The following is a 25,940-nucleotide window of genomic DNA, read 5'->3' as shown; positions in this document are numbered from 1 at the left end:
GTTCACTTGGTTTGAAAAGAAGATTAGCTAAATTTTTGCACTGGATCATTTTGATTCAAATAAATGATTAAGTGTTTGAAATTTACAGAGTGTTTTGGAACGAGCAGTAATGTGTTCAGCAATGCTGTAATTCTGTACATTCAAAGATTAGTTAATCTTTTGTTTGAATCAAAATGATCCAGTCCAAACATTCAGCAGCGTTCTTTTCAAACCAAATGATGAGTTGATCCAAATGATCAGCCCAACCTTCTTTTGATCAACCCACACGATCACTCGGTCCAGATGATCAGGTGATCTTTTAGTTAAACTCAACCTTCAGTCAAAATCCTGAACACTCAATGTCTCTGGATCCTGATCAGCTGATCTTTTACTTGAATTTTTTTTTCTTATCTCATTTAGTTTGACGCAGATAACTGATCCAATGAATTAGATGATCTTCTGCTTAGTTCTTTGTTTGAAACAAAACACCAAGATAAACACTTAACTATTCTTTTAGACAAATCGAACAATTAGCAGATCTTCAGACTGAACATTCAGTCGATCCTGATCAAGTGATCATTTGCTTAAAACAATATTTTCACTCAGTCAAAAAAAAAATAAGATGATCTTTTGCTTAGTCTTTTTTTTTCTTTGCACCGTGTGATCACTCGATCCAAATTGATCAGCTATTCTTTTGTTCAAACACAACGATTCTCTCCATTCTCCAAAACAATTACTCAATCATCTTCTCAATCGACATTCGGCTGATCTTTCATTCGAATCAAACAAATGGCGAGTCTTCTTTTGGTTAAACAGAATGATCAGTCGATTTTAAAGATGTTTGTTTGTTAGAATCAGTTGATCACTCAATTCAAATAATTAGACGATCATCTTTTGATTGATTGAATTAAACATTCGGGTAAATCAAACGATCAGTGAATCTTTTAGTTGAGCAAAAAAAAACATTCAGCCAATCCAAACTTTCACCTTTCGATCGTGGTTTTTTTTGTTTGAATCGAATGATCATGCGGTCCTGATGTTTAGCTGATCATCTGTTAGCGGTGATGATGATGGAGAAGATTTTGATGGAATAAAGTCTGATGTCATGGCCGTCACCGGTGGGTGGAGCATGTTTCCTGATATCAGCCCATAAACACGGCTAGCGGATCAATTAGCCAGCGATGCGGATCAGTTAGCGCTGTGTAAGAATTTAATTCCTCCTCTCTACATTTACAAAACAGCTTCATCCACAGCAGTGGATTCTGGGTAAGTTGTGTTCCTGAAGTCTACACTGATGTCGACTCGATCCTTCATCAAACGCTCATCTAGTGAACTTCACCTTAATGCAGCGACTTTAAGATGGAGAAAGTGGTTATTAAACATCGGTCCTGGGATGCAGCTGGTTTCCTCCACTGGACCTGTAACAGAAACACACACTGCAGCACCTGAGTGTTTTCCCACGCTAACACACACACACACACACACACACACACACACACACACACACACACACACACACGTATTCCCATGAGGTTACACACTCGGAGATGAAATTAGCTCTGTGTTCGTAGAATTCCCCACAGATGAGTAAATCCCATGTGAACCGTAATCAGGGCGACTTCCTTCAAAACAACTCCAGGTCATTTACAAGCTCCAAGTTCTGCAGCTCGGTGTGTGTGTGTGTGTGTGTGTGTGTGTGTGTGTGTGTGTGTGTGTGTGTGTGTGTGTGTTTGAAGCGCTAAGAGCCGAGTCCAGTCTATATTCACTTTATTAAAAAGTTTCAAACATAATGTTCTTTTCATGTCTAATTTTTCGAGTTGAGCAGTCAGCTAATCCTCGGAATAAACCTATTGATCAGTCTTATTGATCAGCGTGTTCAAACAAAACAAACAGGCAATCTTCATCTGTTCGATCCAAGTGATTAACCGATCCTCTCATGTTCTACCCAAACATTCAGTCAATGATGAGTCAAAAGATCAGCTGCTCTTTTGGTCAAATCCAACATCCAGTCGATCCGGACAATTTGCTGAGCCAAACAATCAGTCGATCCTCTCTTTGGTTCATGAGCGATCAGCAGGTCTTCCTTTGTTCAAACCCAACATTAAGCTGATCTTTTGGTTGAATCCAACATCAGTCGATTCGGGAAATTTGCTGATCTGATCTTTGTTCAAACTGAAACACCAATCCAAATGATTAGTGGAGAAATTATCTTTTTTTGTTTGAATAAAAAGATCAGTCTGTTTCAAATGATCAGCTGGTTTTCTTTCAGCAGAACCAAACATTCAGTCAACCCAAAAATTCAGCCGATCTTTTGGTTAAACCAAATGATTTGTTGATAGCAATGATCAGCCAAAGGAATTTTGTTCAAACCAAATGATCACTCAGTGAAAATGATTAGCTGATGATCTTTTGGTCAAACCAAATATTCAGTTAATCCAAATTAGCAGCCCATTTGTTGGTTGAACCAAAACTTCAAGTGATTAAAATTATTAGCTGATCTTTTTGTTGAAACTAACGAGCAGCTGATTTTCTTTTATTGGCACAGAATGATCACTCAATCCAAGCCAAGCCAATCTTCTGTTAGCACTGAACTTTCAGTTGCGCCAAGTGATCAGTTGATCCAAAAAATCAGCTGATCTTTCAGGTTAAACCAAATGTTGATTGATCCAGGCGATCAGCAGATCTTTTGTTGTTCAAACCGAGCCATCACTCGATCCAAATCCTCCGTTGAACCCGACATTCAGCTGAACAATCTGCCAGTCTTTTTCTAGTTAAAAATGTACAACTGCACTTCTGATCATCTGAGCGAGTTATTTTAAGATGGTGTCTTCGTCCGTGTCGATTTTTTTTCAGCCATTTGAACTCCAGAAATCAGCAGTAAATCTGAACCCCACTGCTTTTAGCTTGCTTTTTTGCTGAAGTGGAAAATCTGAGCCACACTTAGCAGGTGTGATTATGGATTTATCAGCCGTGTCCTGCAGAGACATTTAATTAACACACACACACACACACACACACGCGTGCAGAGTTTCCTGGGGTCAAGGACGATACACACAAATCAGCTTAAAATATCTACCACTGAGGATGTTCTTCAATTTTTACTGAAAGTGTAACTATACCAAGAAATGTTTATTTCCAGTGTGAAGCTGTTCGTATTTCGCTCTAACCCGTATGAATGATCACGTATTTAAAAAGATCCTTTTTTATATTATAGAGAAGACGTTCAGGTGCTTTAGAGCTGAGAGGAAAATGAAAATGTTCATCTAAAGGGACAGCGCATTGTTATGCAGCGAACACTACAGCAGGCTTCATTTAAAAAAGAGAGAAAGAGAGAGAAAAAGAAAGAAATGGATTTTTATTTCTTCTCATTTAAAAATTCTGTGCACTGAATGTTGATTTTCTCGATTCGTGCTGGTGAAAGCAGAGGAGAGAATCTCTCTCCCGGAGAAACCCCACAGAGCAACCGGGCTAAAAATAGCAGCACGGAATTCCCTCATCGACTCAACACCAGCATTTCTCTCTCTCTCTCTCTCTCTCCCTCTATCCCTCTCTCTCCCTCTCTCCCTCTCTCCCCCCTCTATCGACATCTCTCTCTGTAACGGCATCCCTTAATCAACAATTTATAGAAGCGTGATTATGTGAGCGTGACAGGCTTTTTGGTGACTCGAGCTCACTGGTGTGTGTGTGTGTGTGTGTGTGTGTGTGGGTGTGTAATCTCAGTCACTCTCTCTCTCTCTCTCTCTCAGCTGTAGAAACACATCTGTATGTGAACCTGAACTAATCCTGATCTCAGTTCACTTTAATGCAGCTGCTATATTAACACCTAAAGTCTGTCTCTCTGTTTGTCTGTCCATCCGTTTGTCTTTTCCTGACACTGGCATTCTTTTTCTCTTTTAATTTAATCTCTGTCACTCCATCCTTTCTTTATCTCTCTCTCTCTCTCTCTCTCTCTCTCTTTGTATCTTTATCTCTAAATTGCTTAATATTCCCCTATGTCTCTCTCTCTCTCTCTCTCTCTCTCTGCTTCACCATGTTAAAGGAGCAGTTAATCAGAGATAACGTTAGCTAACTAGCTGGTTAGCATTGTAACAGTGATGTGTTCAGGTGGCTAGCTAAGCTAATGTATTTTACAGGAAGCAGTGAAGCAAATAAAATGGAAAAGACAGTGATGATGTCAGAAATATGGAGTTTTGCGATTGGCTGTTTAAAGATGTCACATGATCAGGTCAGGTCATGACATGAGCGTTTCTCTTAAACGCAGCGCCCCCTGGAGTTAATGTCGCTTCAGCGCTGTTGTCCAGTGTGATGTTAGACCTTCATCCCAGCTCTGTGTGTGTGTGTGTGTGTGTGTGTGTGTGTGTGTGTGGCCGGGAAGATGAGAGGCTTTGGTTGGGCCTTTGAACTTCTCAGCATCAATTGCACAGTTTTCTCTCCTCTATTCCAGAACCTTCTGCATCACACACACACACACACACACACACTTTTCTATATTTATCATCTTCATTCCTTCTGATATTGAAAAAGTGAGAAACTGAAGTGTGTGAAGGTTGTGTGTGTTTATACAATGTGATGTAAGGTTCGGTCACTCGTGTCAGGTATCCCTACAAGTGTGTGTGTGTGTGTGTGTGTTTGTGTGTGTGTGTGTGTGTGTTTGTGTGTGTGTGTGTATGTTTGTGTGCGTCTCTTTGTCGCCCGGTCCATTTGCATGCCAGCTCTTAACAAGCCTGGCTGCTCTTTCTTCGCTCTGCATCCTAATTACGCGTCTCAAAGAGACTCTGGACGGCCTCCACTTCTGACGACAGCTTCAGGAAGTGTGTGTGTGTGTGTGTGTGAGTGTGTGATTGTGTGTGATTGTGCTGGAGCTAAAATAATGCAAACAGTTCCAGTGTACTAAAGACGTTGAAGACGGTGCTTAAGTTTGTAGGAAGCGTGCGAGCGTGGAGCGTCCACTCTGAGAGTCGGAGGTAAGACGAGTGTGTGTTTGTGTTCTTATCAGGTTTTTAGAGCTGAAGTGTGTGTTAATGTCACCGTGAGAATAAAGGACGGACTAAAAGACTTCGAGTCAATCAGCGGACACTGAGATTTTGCTTTTCCAGTCCCTCAGGGGCCATTTTTATCATCACACACTGGGCTGCGCTGATGGACTTCAGCCGTGAAGCTTCACCGTGTGAAATATCACTGAGACTGAGCTGATCACAGCAATAACCAAAACAACAAACACACACAACACCGAGATTTCACGCAGGTTAAATATTTTATTCAGTCTTTCAGATCTGCTTGAGGTTTAGAGACAGGTGCTTTGTGATGGTGGACGTTTGTTGGTGTTTGTTTTAGACGTGAGAGATTTAAAAGATATCTGTTTAATATATATATGTGTGTAGTCATTTCTCTGCACTGAGAAAAGAACCGTTAAACTCCACTCACGCAGAACGGAAGTGGAAGGGCAGCAGTATGACATGTTATTAATGTTATCGTTACCGTTGATGCCAAACGTTTAAATACACATACCTCGTCTAAATATATCCAATCTCAGTTTTTTCATAACTCCACACATTTTATGTTTCGGGCGTCTACTTTATTCACATCAGAGGTCATTTTTAGAACAATCGAATAGAGACAGATTTATTTCAGCTTCATTTCACTGTATCAGAATTCCAGTGATTAAGTTTCTATACACTATGCTGACTGTCTCTCTAAACAGTCTGGAAGATTCCAGAAATTGATGTAATGACTTTTAGAAGCTTCTGATTGGCCACTTGTGATAATTAGGAGTTGATTAGGAGCAGCTGAGGCTGTAAAAGGGCCTACCTTTAGAGCCAGAGCCTGTTTGCCTTTTGCTACCCTGAGAACATCCAGGCAACTCCATCAAGACCTCAGAGAATATACTGTGGGTCTTCACACTTCTGGTTCCTCCTTAGAAGCAATTTCCAACCAACTGACGGTACCACAAACATCTGTATAACCAACTGTACGCAAATATAAAAAAAAACTTTGGACCACACAGACACTGCATTGTTTAGGAAGGAGACACAATGACCTCTCTGCAATGAACAAACTTTCAAGACAACAACAAAGGACCTGGTGACAGAGTTGAAGGCATCAGGTACCAAAGTATGTACACCCACCATTAAGAGAGTCCTACATCACCACGGCCTGAAAGGCCGTCACGCAAGGAAGAAGCCGCTACTCCAAGAGCGGCATTAAAAAAGCCAGACTGAAGTGTGCAGGTGATCAGCAGGCTTTTGGAGAAGACTTCAGATTGAGCTGTTTGGCCGTAATGATCAGCAGTGTGTATGGAGAAAAAAGCAGGAGGATTTTACCCAGAAGAACACCATCCCAACTGTGAAGCATGGTGGTGGCAGCATCATGTTGTGGGGTGTTTTGCTGGAAAAGGGACTGAGGCACTTGAGAAAATGAGTGACATCATGAGGAAGGAGGATTATTCATAAATACTCAAGCCATCAGGCAGAAAGTTAAAACTTGGTCACAACTTGGTCTTCCAGCAGATCAGTGCTCCTAATCAAAGCTCCACAGCTGCTCAAAATGGTGTGAAGACAACAAAGTGTTGGAGTGAACATCACAAAGTCATGAGCTGAATCCCACAGAAAATCTGTAGACCGAACTGAAACAGTGCGGCTGAGCGAGGAGGAACACAGACCTGACTGAGTTACAGAAGTTCTGTCAGGAGGAACGAGAGGAAAGTCCAGTAAAGTATCGTGAGAAACTTGTGGAAGGCAACGGCACCAAACACTAACACAGTGAAGCTGTATATTCCCCTACAGCCTGAAGCTTCCTGTCCATAAGTGTGGCCACTGCACGAAAGGGATTTGCTCTAAATAATTTATATAATAATAATGAATCTCAGAAATGTGTGGGAAAAATTATTGGCACCCTTGAGGAAACATAAACAGACATCATCCTATTTTCGTTAATGATCTGGGCATCAAAGGTCTCTCTCTGTCTCTTCGCCTTGTTCTTGGCTCTTGGGTTGTAGGAATTCTTTCAATCTTTCTCTCTCTCTCTCTTGCTCTGGTTTTCTTTGTGTGTGTGTTTGTGTGCGTCTCTTTGTCGCCCGGTCCATTTGCATGCCAGCTCTTAACAAGCCTGGCTGCTCTTTCTTCGCTCTGCATCCTAATTACGCGTCTCAAAGAGACTCTGGACGGCCTCCACTTCTGACGACGGCTTCAGGAAGTGTGTGTGTGTGAGTGTGTGATTGTGTGTGAGTGTGTGTCTGTGCTGGAGCTAAAATAATGCAAACAGTTCCAGTGTACTAAAGACGTTGAAGACGGTGCTTAAGTTTGTAGGAAGCGTGCGAGCGTGGAGCGTCCACTCTGAGAGTCGGAGGTAAGACGAGTGTGTGTTTGTGTTCTTATCAGGTTTTTAGAGCTGAAGTGTGTGTTAATGTCACCGTGAGAATAAAGGACGGACTAAAAGACCTCGAGTCAATCAGCGGACACTGAGATTTTGCTTTTCCAGTCCCTCAGGGGCCATTTTTATCATCACACACTGGGCTGCGCTGATGGACTTCAGCCGTGAAGCTTCACCGTGTGAAATATCACTGAGACTGAGCTGATCACAGCAATAACCAAAACAACAAACACACACAACACCGAGATTTCACGCAGGTTAAATATTTTATTCAGTCTTTCAGATCTGCTTGAGGTTTAGAGACAGGTGCTTTGTGATGGTGGACGTTTGTTGGTGTTTGTTTTAGACGTGAGAGATTTAAAAGATATCTGTTCACAATTACATACATATAGAGTTAGGACTGAAGTGTGTGTGTGTGTGTGTGTGTGTGTGATTACCAAACTGATAAAACCGTATTCATGAGAAAAGACTCAGATAACTCATGCAGAATGGAAGTGGAAGGGCAGCTGTCGAACTCTGTCATTAAATGTTGTAGTTAACGTGTTTAAATATGTGACAATTCAACACAAATTCACTTTGCTGAAGATCTGATGTTATCTTTACTTTTTAAAAAGTGTAGTTCTGTTTCTGAAAGGAGCGACTCATCACACTCACAGCTTCATTTATTCACAAACACCTTTAACTACAAAACTGTTTCCTGCTCTTAGACTTCTCTTCTAATTTTATAGTACAGAGATTTTCTTCTTTCATGCAATGATGAAATAATGACTCTCACAAATGTGTGGGGAAAAATATTGGCTCCCTGTAAACAAATGTCATAATGAGAATCAAGGAATCTATCTGTTTATCTATTCACCTTCTCAGCTCTCGGCTAGGAGGAATTCTTTCTCTCTTATGCTTTGTGTGTGTGTGTGTGTGTGTGTGTGTGTGTGTGTGTGTGTGTGTGTGCGCATTTCCCCAGAGCTGAAATAATAAGCGATCAGAAACATTCGTCTGCTCCTGACAGGGCCTCTCCATCTGTCCCCCGCCGTGGTGTTCTCTAAACATCTGCACCAACATGCTGCATCTTACACACACACACACACACACACACACACACACGGCTGATCAGATGTATGAGCTGTATAAATTTATATTCACTATATCGAGTTACTTTATTCGTCTCTCTCAGTTACAGATGTTTTATTAAACACAGTTCCTGTAGCAGAAAGCTTAAAGGGAAACAAAGTGGAAAAACACACACACACACACACTCACACTGATACACCTGCTGTAAACACACCTACACACTTCTCCCAGCGCTCACACACTCGTCTCTGAGGTCAGGTTTGTCTGAAATCCTCATGATGGTGCATGCTGGAGTAGGAAGTGAATTTTGATGATTTTTATGAAACTGTTTTCGTTTTTTTATGTGACGTATTTGTGCAATGCATGCTGGGTATTATAGTTACACACTACGTGTTGGTGGGTGAAAAGCTCAATAACTCTGAACGATGCGACACTGTAAGTAATAAATTCAGTACTGGTTTAATCGTCTTTTAACTTGTTTTTTGCTGAAAATTCTAAAACAAAAGAAAGTAAATGCACAACACTTGAATATTTAATACTGAAGATTCTGCACTATTTCTAGCTCCTTATTTAAATGTAAGTAAATGTGTGATATTGAGCAGGTTAACTCCTTTGTACAAAAAAAAGGTCAGATTTTCCTCATGTCTAATCTTTTCTACTGAAAGATCTGATCTAAAATGGATTGTAAGCTTTTACACAAACGTGTGGAGTCCATGCCCGCTCGAGTCACACTGTCACTAAAGCAAAACGGTGATGAACCGAATACGAAGCTCGGCTTCATGCTAGCCTTGTTCTCAGATTAGATTAGCAAAGCCAGCTAACTGTACTAGCTGCGTACTCTCACCAGAGACACCAACGATCTTTTACTTCCTTACGAACTTTATTTTACTTCCTAACGTCTCTGTACGTGTTTAGTGAGCGCTCGTATACGACAGGTTGTACATTTTTCTTCCATTTTTACGTGAAGCAGTAAAAGGGAACTAATCGCAAGTAGGAACTAAAGTACTGAGCAGGGAACTGAGGAAGTAAACAGGAAGTAAACAGGAAGTAAAGTAGTAAACAATCGCAGGTAGGAACTAAAGTAGTGAGCGGGGAACTGAGGAAGCGTCGCACCACACGCAGCGTCGTTTCGGTCTGAGGAATCGTTCCAGACCATCGTTCGGATTTGTTTCTTCTTTACAGCGGCGTAACTCATTTACACAGAACTGAGAAAATGTCTGAAATCAGTGCTGCGTGTCGCACACGTACGTAGAAAACACCGAACACGTCTCTGCTGATGGACTCAAGTGGACGTTGTGGACGATGACTTTTTTTATTGGCCTGTTTCTTTAAAAACAACAGAAATGAAATGAAACAGTGAAGGAGAATGTTACATTAGTGTTTTATAAATGAGGAAATAAAACAGTTGGGTTTGCGTTCAGACTTTTGGACCCGTGTGTGTGCGTTTGCGTGTGTGTGCGTTTGCGTGTGTGCGTGTGTGTGCGTGCGTGTGAGATCCTCATGGCATTTAATGAACAGGTGGAGCGGCAGGAGGAGGTTCGCCCTCGCACTATAAATAAATAAAGTGCAGTGTGTTTATGTAAGAGCAGGAAGCTGGACTGCTTTAAGGTCAGGAAATCCCGTGATTACGCTTCAGCGGAGAATCTCCTCCCTCTACTGTACAGCACCAGCGCAGATGGCCTCTTTACTGTGCGTGCGTGTGTGCTTGCGTGCGTGTTTGCGTGCGTGTGTGTGCGCGTGTGTGTGCGTGCGTGTGTGTGTGTCTGTGTCTGTGCGTGTGTGTGTGTCTGTGCGTGTGTGTGCGTGTGTCTGTGCGTGTGTGTGTGCTTGCGTGTGTGTTTGCGTGCGTGTGTGTGCGCGTGTGTGTGCGTGCGTGTGTGTGTGTCTGTGTCTGTGCGTGTGTGTGTGTCTGTGCGTGTGTGTCTGTGCGTGTGTGCGCGTGCGTGTGTGTGCGTGTGTGTGTGTCTGTGTCTGTGCGTGTGTGTGTGTCTGTGCGTGTGTGTGCGTGTGTGTCTGTGCGTGTGGGCGCGTGCGTGTGTGTGCGTGTGTGTGTGCGTGCGTGTCTGTGCGTGTGTGTGTGTCTGTGCGTGTGTGTGCGTGTGTGTCTGTGCGTGTGTGTCTGTGTCTGTGCGTGTGTGTGCGTGTGTGTCTGTGCGTGTGTGCGCGTGCGTGTGTGTGTGTCTGTGCGTGTGTGTGCGTGTGTGTGTGTGTGTCTGTGCGTGTGTGTGCGTGTGTGTCTGTGCGTGTGTGCGCGTGCGTGTGTGTGCGTGCGTGTCTGTGCGTGTGTGTGTGTCTGTGCGTGTCTGTGCGTGTGTGTGTGCGTGTGTGTCTGTGTCTGTGCGTGTGTGTGTGTCTGTGCGTGTGTGTGCGTGTGTGCGTGTGTGTCTGTGTCTGTGCGTGTGTGCGTGTGTGCGCGTGCGTGTGTGTGCGCGTGTGTGCGTCTGTGCGTGTCTGTGCGTGCGTGTTTGCGTGTGTGCGTGTGTGTGCGTGCGTGTGTGCTTGCGTGTGTGTTTGCGTGCGTGTGTGTGCGCGTGTGTGTGCGTGTGTGTCTGTGCGTGTGTGTGTGTCTGTGCGTGTCTGTGCGTGTGTGCGTGCGTGTTTGCGTGTGTGTGCGTGTGCGCGTGCGTGTGTGCGCGTGCGTGTGTGTGTCTGTGCGTGTGCGTGCGTGTGTGTGTGTTTGCGTGTGTGCGTGCGCGCGCGCGCGCGTGTGTGCGTGCGTGCGTGCGTGCGCGTGTGTGTCTGTGCGTGTGTGTGTGTTTGCGTGTGTTTGCGTGTGTGCGTGCGTGCGTGGGTGCGTGTGCGTGTGCGTGTGTGTGAATACCCGTCTGTACTATGACCTGATCATTTAAAAAACTTTTATATTTTATTTATGTTTGGTAAAAATCTCACCTCATGTTTGAAAAAATAAGTATTAAGTTTTTAGTATCGTATTTTTCTGCAGAAATTTACAGGAAGATTAAATGTTTAAAGGTATAAAACTGGTCAACTCCAGAAATATTGGCACCCTGCATGAAGATGAGAACAAAATATGACAAAGTGAAACATCTGCATTTGCTGTACATTTATTTTAAAACTAAAATTTTCAAGCATTTATAGATTTCTTAAATACTGCATTGTTTCTGCTAAAATGCTTGTTCCATAATTATTGGCACCCCTACAGTTACGCTTCCTGCATGATCTTGGAAAACATTTAGATTTTGCTTTATATTCCCAGGTTTGTTGTTGTAGATTTTGTGTGTTTGGGATCGTTATCTCACTGAAACCTCCATCTACAGCCGACTCTTAACCTCCTGCCAGAGGCAACCAAGGTTTGACCTACGAATATGAAAACGAATACCTTTCTAGTCATGGTAGAATGATGATGAGATGCAGTGTGGACTTCTCCATCACACTGTTACACGTTAAATTAAAAAACAGATAAATACATATGAAACTTTAAATATATAATACAATAATAACAGTAGTGTGCAAATATCCTGCGTGTGAGGAAACAGGACATCTGGCACGTAGCAGAATTTATGATGTCATCTCTGAGGGGGTCAATATTTTTGCCACATATTTTATTATTTAATAAAATGAGTTCTTATAGAATTATGTTTGGTTAGAGTTTAGGTTTGTAAATTCTCCTGGTGTTTGATTTGACAATTTGTGTTTACTGTCTATCTGTCTATCTATCTATCTATCTATCTATCTATCTGTCTATCTGTCTATCTATCTATCTATCTATCTGTCTATCTATCTATCTATCTATCTGTCTATCTGTCTATCTATCTATCTATCTGTCTGTCTGTCTGTCTATCTATCTATCTATCTATCTATCTGTCTATCTATCTATCTATCTATCTGTCTATCTGTCTATCTATCTGTCTGTCTGTGCTCTATGTTGCTCTGTCTCTCTCTCTCTCTGTCTTTCTTTTCTCTCTCTCTCTTTTCTCGTCTCTCTCTCTCTTTTCTCGTCTCTTTCTGAAGTGCACTTCACTCTTTGACTCTTTGTTTTTATGATTATTTTATTATACTCGTCTATTTCAGAGTCCTGAACTCTTAGAAGAGGATTTTTTAAGGAATCTGGATCTTTCTGTTTTGGTTTTATAAAATATTGCTTTCGTTTTGGTGATAATGTGAATCCGAGGAACGTCTCTGTTCCCTACACAGCGTCCTAAACGGAACACGGCCTTAATAAAAGTCAGCCAGTGATCAGACGGAGCAGCCTGACCCAATAAAGAACTGTGTTTTTTTCATCTAATGGAGTCAGATTCAGATGAGAAACCCCTCCACCCTGCCATCCACCCTCCCCCCTTCATCACCTCTCCACCTTCACCTCCACCCCCGTTTTCTCTCTGAACTTGGAGTGGGATTGAAAGATGAATAATTCATGCGCTCATACACAGCTCTGCCTCCCGAACCAGCAAGCAAGCGATACTTCATGCTGACCAGGTGCCTATCCGGCTCTCCAGGATTAATTACCTAATGAAAACGATCAGGTTTCTGCTGCTGCTGCTGCCCCGGATCCACGCTCAGACATCTCCTCTCATCTCTCCTCTCATCTCTCCTCTCATCTCTCCTCTGGGGAAAACGAGTCCGGCCTCCATGCTGAAACCCAAACTGCACCCGTTTCTCCTCGCCTTTCTTTAGAGAAAGTGTCAGTGTGGCGGTTCCTCCTTGCTGAACAGGTTCCACCTGGACCCTTCAGAACACTGACCAGCCCACAGGACCTAGCTCCCTCGCTTTACTCCATTATTTAATAGAGTAACAGTAGCTCTCGCTATATATGATTCCTAAAAGCCTCTTTGGTTTGTCCTTCTGGAGGAATCTTTAATAACTGCGAGTCGATCCCTCCTCCAGACTGCATCCTCTTCAGACAGGTTCCACGCTGTCTCTTCTGAAAGCTAGAACCATTAAACAGTAGTCTAGCAGTGTAAAGCTGACCTCCTCTGCGTGGGACAGGAGGAGATTATTAGCTCAGAAAGTTCTCAGTAAATTCAGATCCTTAAAGAAATATTGTAACGTGATGTGTTTTTGTTTTTACAGGAAGCTGAACTTCACACACGGATCTGAAATCACAGCCTGCACCTGGAAATGGACACACAATCACTCCCTCAGTGAGAAAAGCGCAATATTTTCACCTTCACACAAACACAACTCCGCCGGCAGCACAATGCGTCTGGAGAGCGTTTGCGCTCGTGCCCGCGATCTGGTCCGCTTTATTTGAAGGCGCGCGTAGCATCACGGGAGGAGGGAGGGAGGGAGGGAGAGAGAGAGAGAGGGAGGGGCGAGATGAGGCTGGTTCTGGTCCAACCCACCAATGAGACGAGCCGCGTGGACTCGACGGTGGGGGCCTCCGCCGGCGCCGCACGCAGCACCGAGAGCGAGAGCGCGCCGAAGCGGCTCGGTCCGCAGCCCGCCGCACGCGACCAGCAGGAGGAGGAGGAGGAGGAGGAGGAGGCGGTGATGCGGCATCGAGACTCGCGCGCTGTCCGACAGCAGCAGCAGCAGCGACCGCACGCAGCATCGCCATCCTCATCCTCAGCAGCAGCAGCGCCGTTTTACACCCTGCCGCCTCCACCGCCGCCGCCGCCGTCTCACAGTGCGCGCGGACACCGGAAACCGCCCAGCGCGACCGGACAACTGCAACGGGGCGGCGCACGAGAACCGTCATCATCATCATCACCATCATCACAAAGTCAAGGCGCCGACTCGAGTCTCGCGAACAGCCAGCGGCGCAACTGCACCTTCACTAAACCGTCGGCTCGAGCTCTCGGCTCCGTTTCCCCGGACTCTATCGGTGACCCCGCCTGGTGCGGCTCGCGATTGGCGGAGGATCAGTCTCGAGGGAACCAGTGGAGCAAACCTGCGCATCGTCTCTCGTGCAGCTGCGGAAAAGAAGGCGGGTCGTTGCCGGAAGAGCAGCAACAACTGCAGCAGCCACAACAAACGCTACAGCAGATCAGCAGCAGCAGCAGCAGCAGCAATCCGTTCACCGCTCTGCTGCTGCAGAACCCGCCGCCGCCGCCGCCGCCACCGGCACCTTCATCATCAACACCGCTATCTTCATCATCATCAACGCAACAGCATCAGCAACAGCATCAGCCGCCGCGCGCTCCCGCGGGCCAGCCGCCCGAAACCGCCGCCGCCGCTCGCGCGCTCCAGGACCCGCAGGCGGTTCGGCTGCAGGTGCAGCAGCAGCGGCTCGTGAGGAGCAGTCTGCCCGAGAGCTGCGCGAGAGGACCACCGCACGAGCTGTGCGCGCAGCGGCCCTGTGGCATACAGCAACAACAACAACAGCAACAACAGCAACAGGGCGCGCGAGCGGAATGGCACCGTGACGGAGACACGAACCCGAGCGCGGAGCACGAGCCTCAGAGAAACCAAGGGCATCAGGTAACGGCGACATAACGCGACACACACACACACACACACACACACACACACACATTAACTCTTCCGGAGTTCAGCGTTGCAGAGGAGAGTTCACACTTTCAGTGCGGAAATAACACCTGCACATCTACATCAACACCTACAGAGTCGAATCAACACCTGGCGATTTGAATAAACACCTGCAGTGTTGAGTTAATTCTTACACTGTTAAATAAACACCTGCAGTGTTGAGTTAATTCTTACACTGTTAAATAAACACCTGCAGTGTTGAGTTAATTCTTACACTGTTAAATAAACACCTGCAGTGTTGAGTCTTACACCGTTAAATAAACACCTGCAGTGTTGAGTTAATTCTTACACTGTTAAATAAACACCTGCAGTGTTGAGTTAATTCTTACACTGTTAAATAAACACCTACAGTGTTGAGTTAAGTCTTACACTGTTAAATAAACACCTGCAGTGTTGAGTCTTACACTGTTAAATAAACACCTACAGTGTTAAGTCTTACACTGTTAAATAAACACCTACAGTGTTGAGTCTTACACTGTTAAATAAACACCTACAGTGTTGAGTTAAGTCTTACACTGTTAAATAAACACCTGCAGTGTTGAGTCTTACACTGTTAAATAAACACCTACAGTGTTAAGTCTTACACTGTTAAATAAACACCTACAGTGTTGAGTTAAGTCTTACACTGTTAAATAAACACCTGCAGTGTTAAGTCTTACACCGTTAAATAAACACCTGCAGTATTGAGTTAAGTCTTACACTGTTAAATAAACACCTGCAGTATTGAGTTAAGTCTTACACTGTTAAATAAACACCTGCAGTGTTGAGTCTTACACTGTTAAATAAACACCTGCAGTGTTGAGTTAAGTCTTACACTGTTAAATAAACACCTGCAGTGTTAAGTCTTACACCGTTAAATAAACACCTGCAGTGTTGAGTTAAGTCTTACACTGTTAAATAAACACCTGCAGTGTTAGGTTTTACACTGTTAAATAAACACCTGCAGTGTTAGGTTTTACAGGGAAAATAAACACCTGCAGTGTTAGGTTTCACACTGTTAAATAAACACCTGCAGTGTTAGGTTTTACAGGGAAAATAAACACCTGCAGCTTTATGTTAACTTCACAGTGTTGAATCTCCACATGTGTATCTGTATTAACGTGTACAGTGTTTAACTCTCGCACAGATAAATAAATACCTGCAGGTTTAAATGAACGCTTTCTGATTCAACACCTACTGCGTTGAATGAAATTTTGAAATGAGATATCAACACTTATAAATGTACATTAACTCCTACAGTGTTACATTTTACAGGGATAAACACCTGCAGATTTATATTAAGTTTTACAGTGTTTATATTAATACCTACGATTTGTGTTAATACCGACAGTGTAGAATTAACACTCATGGATATACAACAACATTTACAGGTTTGTAATAATAACCGTGGTGTTTAATTAAGTCTTACATCATTAGATAAACACCTACAGTGTTAAGTCTTAGAGGGATAATTAATCACCTGCAGATTTGTATTAATACCTACAGTATAAATTAACTCTCACAGGGGTAATTAATACAGACTGCAGGTCTGTACTGAAATCTTATGAGGATAAATCAACACGTAAATACTTGTGATAACACTTACAGTATTGAATTAAGTCTTACAGTGTTAAATCAACACATACAGCTGTACATTAATGCCTACAGTGTTAAATTTTATGGTGTTGAATTGACTCACAGTATTGAATCAAAACCTGCATTGTATTAACACGTATAGTTTTTATTAATGTCTACAGTGTTGCGCTTACTCTTACAGTTTTAGCACAGTATTAAACAACACCTGCAGATTTAACACCTAGTGTGTTGAATTAACTCCTGCAGGCTTGTAATTATATGTACAGTCTTGAATTAAGTCTTAGATTTTTAAATCAGCACCTACAGAAGTACATAAACACCTATAGTCTAAATGTTTAAAGGGATAAATAAACACCTGGAGATGTAATAGTATTGAATTGACTCTCTCAACACCTTCAGATTTGTATTAAAACGTTTAGATTATATTAAAGTCCACAGTGTTGAGGTTAGTCATACATTTAACAGAGTTGAGTAAACACCTGCAATGTTAAAAGCCACAGTGTTGAATTAAATCTTAGTATTTATTAGTGCTCAGTTTCACACGAGTAAAGACTGTAAGGGTTAATTCAACACTGTGCTATTTATATATGTATTATATCATATAATGCTAATGGGTAAAGAGTTAATTCTGCACTGTGAGTGTTTAGTCAACACCTGTAGGTGTTAATTGCACACTGGAGATTTTGTTCTGCATGCTACGTGTGTAGCTTTGCGCATTAGGCTGGAGTATTTGTCAGAAATCAGAGTTCTGTTTGATTAATAATTATAAATCCTGTTATTGTTACTGCAGATGCAGTCATTCAGTGTTGAGTTAGATGCGTGTGAACACTGTGAGTGTTGATTCAGCGCTGGTCTTTGTTGTGCGTGGTGGTGTTGTGTGTGCACACACTACACGCAGCTCTGCCGTTTACAGATCCCAGATCAATACCAGCATTGCTCAGGATGATTAAGACTATCAGGATGATGGTGTTGTGAGGTCATCGTGCCTAAAAACATGGTGTCCCAGCAGCGTGTGTGTGTGTGTGTTCGGGTTATACTGTGTCTGTTACTGTGTTATAGTGCATCACATAGACCCGAATGGCTGTTGGATTCATGTTGGGTTGAGTGGAAAAAGCAGCGGTGTTTATTTCTGGAGACTGGGTGTTTATTGTGCGCTGTACGAGTTCATTCAGGAGAACGGAGGCAGTGTGACGCCGACTGCAACAGGCTGTCAGAGCTGCAGTGGCCATGATGCAGAACCGCACTTAAAGGAACAGTTCGGACTAAAAATAATTAAAACAAACACACACATTTTCCCTCCCTCCACCGACGTAGCTCAGCTCGACCCGCTGAGTGTGTGTTCGGTGTGTGTGAAGTCTGATGCTGTCATTTCTGCACAGAAGCTAAAGTAGCTAACGTGTAAAGGAAGTGTGTGTCACCCAGAATCTTTTCCTCAGCAGTCAGTGATGTCACACAGACGCATGAACTGAACTTCGGTGTGTATCTGAACGCTGCAGCGTTATTTATCAAGGACGCCATCTTGAAGGAGCAGAACTGCCTTTTTTTCTTAGTGCAGTTTAATATAACTCCTCCCCCTTGGCTCCGCCCTTGAAAGCTTTTTCTTTTTTGGTTTACTTTGAACTTTAATGTGTGAATATCACAACACACTCTCACAGCTCTTTTACAAAATCGTTTACGAGATTAAGGAGCTTCACGATGTCAGGTTTGTGTGTGTTTTAGCAAAATGGTTTTTAGGTGAAACACACCACTTCTGAAGTGTAGCTAACGCTGCACTGGACTTACCTCAGAAGCAGGAAGTCGGAGTTCGTAATGACGTCATTTCCAATCTCCGTGCGTTCGAGGTAAAAAAGCGACAAAAAAAAAAAACACAAACGCCTCTACGTTAAGTCTTTTATTAGCAGCGAGCTAGGCAGCTAACTGTGCTGTGTATTTCCCTCAGAGCAGTGAAGAGTAGAGTCAGTGTTACAGATTTAACAGGTGAACATGTCTGTGTGCTGATTGGTCTAAAGCTAATGTGTGTATACGCAGTGTAACTCATTTAAAGATAGGAAGCGCTGCTGTGTTCACTGGTGATGCTGTGGGCGGCCATGTTGGTTTGATGTCACTCCCTGAACTCAGTGTTGACGAGACCATGTTCCTGAGGAGGAATTCGGACTTGAGGGGTGTTTTCTTTGGTTTTTTCCTATTCCGAGGTCTAGGAATCTGATCATTATTGGTGAAGTACATCCAGATCGCTATCATGTCGTGACGACAAAGTACACTCGGCTTATGTTACGCAGTATCTCCTGGTATCGGATGTTGGTGTCACTGCGGGTAAATGAGCACCGTATCGGACCAGGATCAGACACCAGGATCAGCACTGCTGCATCTCTATTAACTAATGACTACTTCCTGCTGTTATTATTTAAAATTGCAGTTCCATAACATGTATAAAATCTACGAGTATCATACAGTACTACGGGTGTGTGTGTGTTCTGAAACAGGCGTGTCGGTGTTAATGAGGAAGTGTGCACTCTCCTCTAGAGGGAAAATCCGTGTCATTCCTTCCTTGTGGGAAAGTCGACCCCGTTTCTGTCTCTCCGTTCTATTTCCCATCATCCCGCGTGCAGGTTTTAGCACTAACACGTTTTATTACACCACAGCGCTGCTGAATTCTGGTTTCTGATTGGTCAGGAGGTGTTGATTAGTTTTCTATAACAGCAGCTCTGACAGTAGCGCAGGTTTATATTAATGCGCTCGCTCTAATATGTTATTGTTTCTATAGTAACAGCTCATTCACAGGGACGTGTACAGCAGACGCTTCACTGAAAGTAAACAGATTTTATTTTTGTAAGGAGATGTTTTTTTAACATTTATGGAAGGAGTCTCCAGTGTCAGCGCTTTATAATAGTCAGAGCTGTAACTTTTCCTGTAAGTTTTCCGACATCTTCAGGACAGAGGAGTTTATGTTTCTTTGCTGTTTCTCAGTAACATGCGTAACAAGCTGCGTTTTTTATCTTATTAACTTCTTATTAACTTGAAGAGAGAAAAAAAGAGAGGCTGGTGAGGGAACGATTGTTTATAGCTGCTATAACGTAAGTGACAACAGGAACTACCTTTTTTTTACAGACATTACACAACATTAAAACTATAAATGGCTAAAAAAAAATGACGTGTCATGCTTTAATAAATAAAAAACTGTAATCGTTAGTAAATTGCTGTGAGTATAAAAGGAGTAAACCACTTGGGGACGTGCTGTTACAGGAAAACAATCAACTCTGGGGTGGTAACAGTCACTCACACCACCCAGCATTGATTATTTCCCTGTAACTGCATGCCTAAATGTTTTATTCCTCACACAACAGACTTCCGTGTTTCATACAGACTTTGGTTCATGTTCCATTACAGCAGAGGAAAACACATTATTAGTGCAAATAAACACAGTAAATTTTTAAAGTACGACGTTGTGTGTTAGAAACACGACCATCCAGTGAGCATGTGAAAGCAGCATGTGACATTTTCCGGAGTTTAGACCTCATTATCTCTGCATTTAATCTTTCACTTGTACTCCTGTCCACTTGCTGAGGTTTAGGGTTCCAGTCTCAGATGTCTTCAGATTCTCATTTCTCTAAAAAGCTTTAAATGAACATGTTTAACTCATGATGTTATTGTGACGTTGTTATTAAATTTGATAATAACGTTAACAATATGACTATTTCTGCTTTTATTAAAGGTACAACTCTTAAAGTTTATACGTAGAACCCTGTGAGAGACGCTGTCCTCTTCAGACAGACTTACGGAAAGAGCTAGCACCACTGAGCATTAATAGACCATTGAGGAGTGTAAAGTTCTTAGCTAGCTATTTACTGTAGTGACAGCTCTCTCGTTATTACACTAGCTAGCAGTAACAAACTACAGTTTAGAACCCGTAAAGTGTTCTTCAGTTGTCCAAAAAAAGTTCTTCTGTCCAAAAATGCACTTTTATAGAACCCTTTTTTCTAAGAGTGTGTGTATTAACTGTGTAGTAAACACCAAACTCTTGCTCATTATTTTCTTCTTAATATCTAGAACATGTCAGGTTTAGCTTCTTTGTACTTGGTAACGTTCTTAGAGAAAGGGTTCTTTATGGTTTCAGTGGATAATTAATTGTTCTTAGCTTCTGCAAATGGGTTCTTCTTGGAATCACTTCTGATAGGGAAATATTTGTTTCGCAGGGTTCTACACAGAACCTTTAATGGTTCTAAGAACCTTAAGGGTTCTAGATTATCAGGACAGCCAAAAATATTGTCTATTGCGTATCATATAAAAACTGTAGAGCCATCACTTCTTTATTTAGCATTCAATATTAACTAATAATGTAAACAAATATTTAACTCATATAAGAAATAATACATAAATAAAAACATTAGCTAATAAAATGCAAAAGTCAATTAAAAATATTTATCCCCTTGAACTGTCAGATTTATTTTTCCGTTATTCAGCACATTATTCAGTAACTGCAGAGAAACTCACAGTAAAAGTTACAGAGTCCTGGGAGTTTAAAGGGTTAAAAACAACCGCAACATTCGCACACTGTTCTATAGGGTGTGTGTGTGTGTGTGTGTGTGTGTGTGTGTGTGTGTGAGGTCTCATGCAGCTGCTGCTCCACTGCCTAATCGAGGGTAATTTGCCGAGAGCGTAATTGTTGGAGAGAAATCAGACTGAACGTTACGAACACCAAACTCAGACCGGTTCAGCCCTGTAATCTCTTCTGGATAAAATCACCCCTTTTAAATTTTTACTAAAAGTAGAACGATGCTAAAAATAATTGTTGCAGCTTGAAACTTCATGTGTTGGGGTCATTTATGGTGTTTATTTTATAATCTCAGACTCTTTCTGGTTAACAGGCCTGTAGTTTCAGGCGTAGTTGAGATTTAGGTTGAGGTTTGTAGTCTCGGTGATTCTTTGCTTTTATGTTGTAAAGTCAGTCAGTGTTTGGTGTTTACGCTTGCAGTATTTGTATCTTTATGTTGGAGTTATGGCCTCGAACATTTTCTTGGGTTTAGACTCATAATTATCTGGTGTTCAAGCTTATAGTGTCATCTATTTCTTGGTGTCTAGGCTTAAAGACTCAATCATTTTTGATGTTTAGTGTGGCATTGTCAGCTATTAGTGTTGTGGTGTTTAATTATGAGCTTGTTGGCCGGGTGTTGCTCTGGTGTCAGTGTGTGTAGTCATTTTCTTTTTTAGGCTCACTCTCTGTCTCAGCATTTTTTTAACGTTAAAGCTTATAGATTCAGTCATTTGGTATTTAGAATGATAGTGATCTTGGTCCTTGTTTGGTGTTGAGTCTTTTCTGGTGTTTAGGCTTAAAGTCTCCTGGTGTTTAGGTTTATCTGACACTTCCTTGTGTTTTTAATCTGTTTTGAGGAATTTTCTGGTGTTAAGACACACAGTCACAGTTATCTTCTAGTTCTTTTGGCCATTTCATGGTGTTTAGGCTTGTAGTGTTGGCCAGATGTTGGTCTGGTGTTTAATCTGATGGTTTTATTTGAGCCTTTTTCTGATATTCAGCCTCATTTACTTTCTAGGCTACATTCATATAGGTAACTGTAAGTGAGCCATGTCTTTAAGTTGAATGCACCTGTTCTCTGAAACACCTTCTATTTTTGTCGCTTTTGGCTTTTGGTTCCTTACAGTTTTGTTTGAATCGATTCCCCAAATCACCAATTTCTCCATCCTTCCACTGAATATAATCACTGCCGTCGCTGTTGCTGGCTCCAGTGATATGTGCATGTGTGTTGTGTAAAAGTCCAATCTGAGTCTTCTCATTCATGTCACATGGCCATGTATCGGATATTTATCCGATCTAGGACCATATATGAAGGTCACAATACACTTTTCTGAGATATTGCATGTATTATGATATCTTTTTCTAATAGTTTAAAAATGACGATTTCAGGCTCTGATTGGAAGCAGCTGATTTGATTTTAAAATTTTGTACTGAATTTTTAAAATTGTAAAATGTATTGTTTACTTATTAGATTCAGACTTTTCAGTTTTAAGTAATGTAATTGTGTAGACATTAAATAAAAGTATTGTTGAACTAATTTTTTTAAATTCATGTTTTCAGCAAGCCTTTATATTGTGATGCATATCATACAGTGTAGAAATATCGTCAAATATCATGATGATATTTTTGTCGTATCGCTCACCTCTTAATTGTGGCCGTAGTCATGCTCGTGTCCTCTACCGTGCTTGTTCTCGATGGAAAATGAAAGACGGAGCCACTAAATGCAATGGCAGATGTTGTAAAACGTATCACTAAACATCATAGTCCAATCAAGAGTCCTACAGAAAAATGATGTTCAAACATATTACTGTTTCCCATTTCATGGAGGCTCTGTGGGGAATATTGGCAGCATGAAGGCAGCAACACTGCTGTGTGTGTGTGTGTGTGTGTGTAGATTAGATTCTGATGGTGGAGAATGGTTGAGAAAAGAGAATCCTGAGTAGCAGATCCAGTAATGAGCTCTCCCCTGTAGACATTTTCATTAGGGAGTGGAGCCTGGGAAACACACAGCCTGATGGCACATCTGAATGAGTGCAAATTCAATGTCAAAATAGATTTGCTAAATTGGATTTGTATGGAGTGAAGCTGGCAGTGGCAGGAATGGAGGAACAGGAAGGTACGAGGAGGCCTCACGCCTCAAACACACACAAAGGCAAGGCAAGGATTAGCTTAACGTGAAGAACTAGCCCAACGTGCTGGAGAAGGGCCTGGCGGTGTATCATGTACCAGTCAGAGAAGAATGATTAAAATGTCGACAGTTCTGTATTATTCGAGGTCAGAGGATTTATCATGATCTGAGATCTGACAGAAGGTTGAATTTAAAGGACAAGTGGGACGTGTCTGACAAGCCATCCAGGTTTGAGGTTCTAGCTGGGAGTTTGTAATCTGGCTGCCTCTCCAACATTGAGGGGTTAATTAGCATTTCCTCTGTGACGCAGTCCGGAATTGCTTTCCACTGAGGAATTTTTAGGATCAGAACATATTTGGGATATTCTGATTAATTCCAGTATGTAACAGAGTCTCAAACGTGTCTAACACAGTTGTGAGAGGAGATTGGATATAAAGGAGAACGTGTTTGAGAAGCTGTTTAGATGTGGGTTTGAAGTTCTGGATCAGTCTGAGGAGCTAATGATGTTTGGAGATCTGGATACGTTTGGGATAGGAATTCTGGTTGGCATAAGTAATGAGATTGTGGTTGGGTTTGGGATTTGTGGTACAGATCAGGGATCTGGTTGGATCTGAGGATCTAATTAGGTTTGGAGATCTGAGTGCTGGTTGGGATTTGGATTGTGGTGAGAATTTTTAGTGTTTAAATTCATAATCTCACATGTTTTCTGGTTATTGTCTTAGCCACGTTTGGGTTAAATCATGTAACCCCAGTCTTCTTCTGGTGATTAGGTTTAGGGTCTTGCTCACACTGGCGTGTGTGTGGAGTGTTGAGACTGAGGTTGGGTGTAGGACCTGTGGTGGGGGTTCGTCTTTAGATTATGGTGAATTTTTCAGGTTGGTAGTCTTTGGGTGCAGTCTGGGTTTAGATGAAGGGGTGATGCTTGGGTTTCAGTGTATGGTTCAGGGTCGGGTACTGATTGGGTCTAAGGTTGGTTTGGGTTTGGCACTTATAAATATGGTGCTGGTAAAGTTTAGATTTGTGCTGGCTGGTGTTTGGGATTCAGGTACTGGTTGGAATTTGGTTTGGGACACTCGTTGGAATTTATATTAGAGTACTGGTTGGAATTTGGATTGGTGTACTAGTTAGTTTTGGGATTAGCATGTCAGTTGGATTTGGGATTGACATGCTGGTTGGGACTGGAGGACTAGTTGGAGTACTGGATGGGTTTGGGATTGGCATGGTAGTTGGATTTTGGATTAAAATCCTGGTTGGAATACTGGTAGGAATTTGCATTAGGGTCCTGGCTGGGTTTGGGATTTGGGTGCTGGTTGTGTTTTTGTATAAGGATGCAGGTTAAATCTGGGAATGGTGTTCTGGTGGGATTTGGATTTGCTGGGCTTGGGAAGTCGATTGACTTGGGTTTGGTTTTTGTTTGGATGGTGCTGGGTGGGTTTGAAGATTTGGGAAACTAGACGGGTTTGTGTTTGAGGTGCTATTTGCATCTGAGGAAATACATCACTTCTCATCATGCTGAATGCTAGTGTGTGGTAGTGTGTACCCTGGTTACCTGCCCTACATTGAGGGGTTAATTAGTATTTCCTCTGTGGTGCAGTCTGGGATTGCGTTCCTCATCTGGGAATTTTTAGGTCCTGAACATATTTGGGATATTCTGATTAATTCCAGTACGTAATGGAGGCTCAAATTTCTCTAAAGTGTCATAACACAAAGATGGAAGAAATGACTGTGTATCAGTTTAAACACTCTCTCTAATTTGTAAAATCATCTCAACACTCTGATACCTTTGGGAAACTCAGACCTAATTAGATTTTATTCTTTAGCACACTTCATTTTCAATATAAGTGTAAAGAGAGCAGGGCGATGAGAGCAGTTTGAGACTGAACATCAGTAGACGTTGGAAAGGCAGCGGGAAAAATAATCCAGGGTGGCGTCTTTTTGGAGAAGGATATAATTAGATTTTTTACATAAAATCATTTGAGAATATTTACATCACACATTCATGTACACCATAAATGTTGTCATCATCATCATTTTCCCCAGAAACCTGGCCTCTGTGCCTAGCTGAAATGGCATTTGAAGAATCAACTTAGCAGTCGCTTTCACTCAGATTTGATCAATTCCTACCGTTAGACTGATTCGATGTCAGATTTTGGGCGCACACTTACTAGATTTGTTTTATCTAATGCGTCAGTCTGACTACCGCTGCCACAGAAAGAATCAATGATCATGATCTTCAGTTACAAGATCACACACAGCCCGATGTCTCAAGTGCAGCTTCTACTGTTACTATTTGAACCTAATATTAGAAATAGCTTTTGGATGAGATTACGGATGTGATGTGTTAAAGCGTCTAATGCCTGCATGACTTTCATAATCTCAGAGCCGCTGTACGCCTCTCACCACCAAAACGACTTTTATCACTTGTAATCAGATGTTTGGTGGACGCAGCGGTGAGCACACTACTTGAGCAATCGCAGACTGTAGGGTCTTTCACCTGGACAGCGCACCTGATCTCCAAATCCTACTTTCTCACAAAAAATAAAAGTGAGAGCTGCCTATCAAGTGACTTTGTGAAGGGCAACTGAGTGTGGTGCTCGTGTCTGGGCTATATGTACAGAAAAAAAGAGAAATAAGAGATAGATGTGGAGGGACTGGTTGTGGAGATGTGAGCAGTGAGGACTGTCTGTTCTGCAAAGAGAACTGGAGGTACAGTACAAAGAAATGTGGCTATTTTATATAGAATTATGTCATGTTTCTTTTTATTTTTGCTGTTCCTAACAACCGTTTGGGTTCAACATGACAGATAATTTCTTACAGAAGCATTATTATTGTGCTTATATTTGGTTT

The 25,940-nt window shown here is 42.3% G+C and overlaps 1 protein-coding gene across 1 annotated transcript in view; it reads left to right on the top strand.

The window, feature by feature from the left end:
- Positions 1-13,689: 13,689 nt before the first annotated feature.
- kcnn1b (potassium intermediate/small conductance calcium-activated channel, subfamily N, member 1b) overlaps positions 13,690-25,940 on the top strand; it is a 47,356-nt gene continuing 35,105 nt past the window's right edge. The window contains exon 1 of the mRNA XM_034307001.2: positions 13,690-14,793. Within this exon, the coding sequence (XP_034162892.2) occupies positions 13,690-14,793 (1,104 nt within the window). The remainder of the gene's footprint in view (positions 14,794-25,940) is intronic.

The sequence above is a fragment of the Pangasianodon hypophthalmus genome, chromosome 8 (assembly GCF_027358585.1).
Source record: "Pangasianodon hypophthalmus isolate fPanHyp1 chromosome 8, fPanHyp1.pri, whole genome shotgun sequence".
Taxonomy (NCBI): Eukaryota; Metazoa; Chordata; class Actinopteri; order Siluriformes; family Pangasiidae; genus Pangasianodon; species Pangasianodon hypophthalmus.
This window is presented reverse-complemented; position numbering and strand designations above follow the sequence as displayed.